The sequence below is a fragment of the Rattus rattus genome, chromosome 13, assembly GCF_011064425.1.
Source record: "Rattus rattus isolate New Zealand chromosome 13, Rrattus_CSIRO_v1, whole genome shotgun sequence".
NCBI classification, from domain to species: Eukaryota; Metazoa; Chordata; class Mammalia; order Rodentia; family Muridae; genus Rattus; species Rattus rattus.
Genome location: NC_046166.1, coordinates 11,636,007 through 11,642,297, shown reverse-complemented (window position 1 = coordinate 11,642,297; position 6,291 = coordinate 11,636,007). Strand labels below are relative to the sequence as shown.

Below are 6,291 nucleotides of genomic sequence, written 5' to 3'. Positions count from 1 at the left end.
ATGCTAGGAAACATGCCTAGGGTATGTTTATGTAGATTGGGAAAATTAGGGCAGAATTTATGAGTCTGCCAATTCAGTTCAACAGTAGAGACTCAGCTTGCAAAACTGAGGTGCTGCCTATTTTGAGATATCTCTGGGAACAGTGGAGTGGGAAACAGATGTGTACCTGTGTGAATTTGTGCACCTAGGAAATGGGAGGGGACGTGGGGGCTTTAAGGAAAGTACTGATGAAAAAGTGACAGATATGGAACCTCCCTTTTCAAAATGACCTAATATAGACCCTTGGTAACTAGGCAACCCACTGGCTAGAGCAAGGTCTGCAGGCTCACTTGGTAGAGACTGTACAGAGGGCAGGATGTTCTCTTGCTGCCTTCAGACTACTCGAGGCTCAGGCCTCAAGAAAGACAACAGCAGGGGTGATGATGGTGTCTGGAGGCACAGGCTTCAGTCTTGCCTTAAAAACCTGTGGCCATTTTCCCATAGGGGAAATAATTTGACTAAAGCCAGCCAAGGAACGACCCACACAGACCTGGTAACTGCTCTGTTTTCTCTTGGTGTTTGGCATAGAAATAATTCAGGGAAACTTGAAATGAGGAGAACCAATCAGACGTTTGTACATCTGTGCCAGTTTGACCCCTCCACTTTGATCTCTTTTCAGGATGAGAAGGTTTCTGCTCAAAGGAACCTGATGGAGCCCAGGACTGAGTCATGCATCAGGGCACAGACTGTGGTTGAGCAGATGAACACGCTGATGCCTTCTCTGCATGAAGGGGACCCCTTGGATGTCATAGATTTTCTGTCTACATATAGAAGTTTTGCGACACCCCTACAGGTATTGGACCTGCTGTTTGTGAGGTGAGTGCCCATGTCTAAGTCCATAGTTCTCAGAGCTTCCTGTTGGTTTCAGGAATTTCCCTCCGTTCCTCAGTCTTTCTGTGTGTATGTGTCTCTCTCTTTCTCGCCCTCTCTCTCTCTCTCTTTACATTATCACTGTCTCTCTTGATCCCTATCTCTGTTTCTGTCTCCCTTCATTTCTCTCTCTCACTCACTTTTTTCTCTCTTTCTCTCACTCACAATATCTCTGTTAATATCTCACTGTGTTCTCTACCCCTCCTGTGTGTGTGTGTGTAACTTGCTGATACTTCTCAGAGCTACCTGTTGGTCCATGAATTTCACTCCCTTCCTCAATGTCTCTCTGTGTCTCTTTCTGTCTCTCTCTTTCTCTGTCTCTGTCTGTATCTCTATCTCTATCACTATCTTTCTGTGTCTCTGTGTCGGTCTGTTTTTGTTTCTCTCTTGTGGTTTTTTTCTCTCCTCTCTTGCTTTCTGTCTGTCTTTCTGTCTTTCTGTCTCTCTCTCAGTCTCTCTCTCTCTGTTCTCTCACTCTCTGTGTGTTTGTGTGTGTATGTTTTGTGTGTGTGTGTGTGTGTGTGTGTGTGTGTGTTTTGTCTTGCTGATACTTCTCAGAGCTAACTGTTGGTCTAAGAATTTCCCTCCTTTCCTCAGTGTCTCTCTGTCTCTATCTTTATCTCTATCTATGTCTCTCTCTCTGTTTCTCTGTCTCTGTCTCTGTCTCTGTCTCCATCTGTTTATTGTCTACAGAATTCTCAGAACCCATTATCATGTATTAAGCAATTCCTTCTCCCGAGCTTGATCCAATTGATTGGGCTGTCCAGATCTGGGAACCTAAAGGGGATGCAACTAAACCCTCTACTTTGAAAAAGCATTTTATCTTACAACCAATATTTCTAAGGTCCTTGTGAATACAATTCTCTCACATATAAAGGAGGTTCTAGAAATTTTAGAGTACCCACTAGAGATGTGTCCAAAGTAGAGAAGCCCATGAAGGATAATCCAGGAAACCATGTGAACAAGGAGATGTCTTGATAGAGATGCATGTGTTCAACTTTTGCACAGATACATTGAAAAGAAACTATTGTGTACAGGTGAAGTACTAAATCTGAGATCAGACAGGACTGCCTGTATTAGGTGAGGGGCATGGGACTTTAGAGCTGACATTCTCTCTGGTGTTCTCTAGGTACGCATACTTCAGCCCTCATTCTAAAGAGGATGAACAAGTAAAGAGCACCCTCTGTAGCTTCTTGGAAACATGGATGGACAAGAACCCTGAGGACTTCTGTGACCCATCAGACCTGTTGCCTCTGAAATACCTGAAGGGCTACTTGAGTATGTACATGCCCCACTGTGATCTTAGTGTCTGTGTCAAGAGGCTGCTGACACAGTTGGAGGAAGAACATGCCAGGGATTCCCAGGCCAAAGATGAGGAAGACTCAGATCTGGGGAGACACACATCCTCAGAACCACAGATTGAATGAGTTTAAACCAACGGGGAAAAGAGACAATCTGGAGCCTGAACCAACTTGTGCACCAGAGCTGGAGGGCAGAAAACCCTCTAGAAGTTTCTGTGACACATGAGACTTTGCAGCCAGATGTGTCAGCAGCTGCCCAGACAGCACATATGATAGCAGCTGTGAAACCTGTGCTCAGTATGTCTGTAGATACAATGTATCTTTCAGTCATCCCCTGCTTGCTACACTGGGTCTACCTATTTAGAAAATGGCTCTCACCTGTGGTTTTCAATTGGAGTCTCTCCTATAGCTGAGCTGCTGCACCTTCACCTCATGATCAGCTGCTGATTTCAATCCAGCAGCAATTCCAACCTCACAGCCAGCCTTCCCCTCCCCTGAGAAAGAGCCCTTTTACTCCCTCTGATATTTCAATGTTGTGTTTATTTTAAGTATTGGTTTTAATAAATGTTAGTATTTGGTTTCCATTGTCTAAAATGCTATCTAATAATGAGACAAAATATCTGCCAATTATGAATATTCTATTCGATCCATTATTTTAAGTTCATTCAAAGTTGCTTAAGGAACAAAAATAATTTAAAAGAGAAAAACATAAGTGTTTAAAACAATTAAGTGACATGCTTAAATTGTAAGTAAATGTATGGAATATACTTTTTCTCAAGAGGTAAACACATCACTGCTAAATCACATGTAGTGATGTTCAACATTGGCTTTCAGTAAACTTCATGGAAACTTGTGGAGTGGCACCACTTTCCTCCATTGGAAACAATTCACGTCACATTGAAATGACTACATTTTATGCCCAGATATTCCAAGGTTTCATGAGGATGGGGAATCATAGACCCGTGGTTCCTTTCTAGCACACATGTAGAAAGCCTTAACTACCTTCAGGGACACTTTACCAGTCTTCTAATTTACAAACGCAACCAAATTGACTTTGTTACTCCCATGACATATAAACACACCAAAGAATTAAAATCAGAAAGCCAAACTGGGCAAATGACCTGCTGTAGATGAAGGGATTCATTGTACTGTGTGCCTTGCTACAGCATAGGCAAGGTTTAAAGTTACTGTGCTAAGCCAAGCAGCCAAAGACAAGTCTAGAATTAGGCAAGGATATTGGAAATGAATAGATCTATGCAATCAGAAAGAGGAAGGTTGACTTCCCATGATATTTTGGAATGAGAAATCATTTTGAATGAGTAGGAAGTTGCTCTTCAAATGTAGAAAACATTTTCTAAAAGGGCACAATACATTTTGATTGTATGTACTCCTCACCACCTCCCATCTAGTCGTCCCATGACTTTATCACCAGACTCCTTTCTGGTATAAATTAATTAATTAAATAAACTTTTACTTATTTGTTTATGATAGTAATTGATGATTTAATATTCCAATTTTTATTCACCCTCTACATCCAATTAATGTGGATCATGTAGGAATAGGAATGTGGTCACTGCCATATTGCATGAATATATTCAGTGTAACACTGGTGATTTCCTCAAACCAAAATCATCCCCCCTCCCCCAAAGAGAGCAACTGCAATCAGCAACTCAGGAAGGGCGAGGATGTCAGAAAACCCTTCTCCACGGCAAAGAAGAGGCATAAAATCCCTCACGACCAATAACACAGAAGCCATATATATATATTATATATATATATGCACAAAGCACATTCAGAGTAAATGACAAAATATATCAATATATAATTAATAAAGAAATATAAAAAGTAATTTTCAAAAATTTCTAGTAGCACATTATGAAACCAGGAGCCTCCTCCATAGATTTAAATGGGCTCATTTTCTATTGGCCAATTTGCTGATGAACATGAGGACTACACCTAAGAGGAGTTTGTTTCCTTAGAGACTCCCTTAGAAAAAAATGAAACTTCAAATTGCAAGGTGTTATCAAGTGGAGATAATCCTGGGTTAAGGATGGGTACATGAGGCCACTTCTCCAATTTAGGACTGAGTGTTCCAAAATGCCTCCCTCTGCATAAGGTCTGGCTATGGGTCTCAGTATGTCTTGTGATCTGCTTCAGGAGAAGCTTCTCTGACAATGATTGAGCAAGGCACTCATCTATGAGTATAACAGATCATTAGGAGTCACGTTTTTAACTCTTTCTTTTGTAGAACAGGGCTATTTAGGTTTTCCCCAGGTCTCTGAACTATCTAATCTTAGGTTCTTGGTCAGCAAGGAAGTGTGAGGTATAGGGTCCATCTCAGGGAATGAATATTAAATCGAGTCAGATATCTGTCGGTTACTCCCACAATATTTGTGTCACAGTAGTCCATGCATATCTCATAGACCCAACACTGTTGTAAGTCAAAGGTTCTATAGTACGGTTAGCATTTATGTTTTTCTTGGAAACATGCCGAGTTTTCTAGGGCAGACAATACCTGAAAGCCAAGAACTCTCACCTTTGACTTTTTCCCATTTTGGAATGCACGTTCCACTCCGAGAGCATCCACTGTCTCAGTCTAAGCTACTGTGATGAGCCCAGTCAAACTCTCCATGTTTTGCCTCTCCAGTGGACATGCCCAAAGGCTGGGGGGACATGGACCAAAAATGTATATCTAAACAGAATTCTCAACAGAAAACTTTCCCTTAAAGAAATGCTCTAAGAGAAATGTTCACCATCCTCAGCTCATCAGGGAAATGCAAATAAAATGACTCTGAGATTCCATCTTTCCTTTCTGATTGGTACAGTAAAATCACAAGTGATGTCATGTTAGCAAGGATGCAGAAGAAGGGGAACACTTCCATTTCTGTTGGAAGTGCAAACTTGTACAGCCACTTTGAAAGAGACATGTTGGTTTCTCCTAAGGAAAAACATGTTAGAAGGTCACTTGATAAACTATAACCGTACAAAACTTACTGGTAATGGAAACAACGTAATGACCTTCAACAGAAGAAAGGATAAAGAAAGTGTTTTACATTTGCAGAGTGGAGTATTATACAGCTGTTAAAAATAGAACGTCTTGTTCTATTCAGGCAAATGGTGGAACAAGAAGACAAACAGGATATGAACTCACTTATAAGTAGAAATTACTTTTTTAAGGATTTAAATGCATTTTAATAAGGTGATGCTGCATTACTGCACCATTTCTCAAAAAAATTCAAATTGAAGGTATCAGGAACAAACCATTGTACACAAAATGCACAGCGTAAGTACCTAATATAGGCCAGACTAAGAGCTACTGTCAGACTTTCAACACACAGCAACTCTGTCCCAGGGCTGCTAGGCCTATCAAGAAAAGCTGTGAACAACAACAGCAGAGACACAAAAGTGTAGTCCTTACCCAAGAAGATGAAGGCAAGTTAACACAAAATTTTTTTAAGATATACTAAACTCAAAATCTCAGGAGAAAATGTCTTCCTTAGCACATCAAGGGGTCATATTGAGATACAACAGATCCATATGTATGCTGTAACCTCAGTGGACATTTGTCTGAATTCTCCCCTGGGAGTGCATGGAGGAATTGGGCTGGGTCATTGGGTCATTAGAGGACGTTTAGGTTTTATGATAGGTAAGGCAGTGTCTCTGGGGTTGAGGGGAATAAAGATGAAAAATTAACGTGTGTGTGGGCGTGTGTGTGTGTGTGTGTGTGTGTGTGTGTGTGTGTGTGTGTGTGTGTGTGTGAGAGAGAGAGAGAGAGAGAGAGAGAGAGAGAGAATGATCAAGATTAATGTAGCTCTGAGTCCATATCCAATAGTTCTCCAGGCCCTCAAGTCAATATACTTCAGGAATGCACCAGACAGACTTGATAACGCACTATACCAGAGACTTTGATTTGTTAAATACCACACCTCCCTTGTCCCTTTCCTTCAAGCATACTAATATAAGCAGGGAAGACCTATCTATTGGGAAGAACCCCTAACACTTTTCCAGGGTAGAATTCTAGCTAGTCCAAAAAAGGGCCCCTCTTTTAAGGGCTGCAAGAAACTAGACAATGCAACTTTAT

General features: G+C 41.1%; 1 protein-coding gene across 1 annotated transcript; it reads left to right on the top strand.

The window, feature by feature from the left end:
• Positions 1-355: 355 nt before the first annotated feature.
• On the top strand, positions 356-2,336 carry LOC116914571 (ral guanine nucleotide dissociation stimulator-like). Its single transcript, XM_032918928.1, has 3 exons — positions 356-532; positions 668-855; positions 2,039-2,336. Exons 1-3 carry the CDS (start codon positions 356-358, stop codon positions 2,334-2,336), a joined length of 663 nt encoding a protein of 220 aa, XP_032774819.1.
• The last annotated feature ends 3,955 nt before the right edge of the window (positions 2,337-6,291 follow it).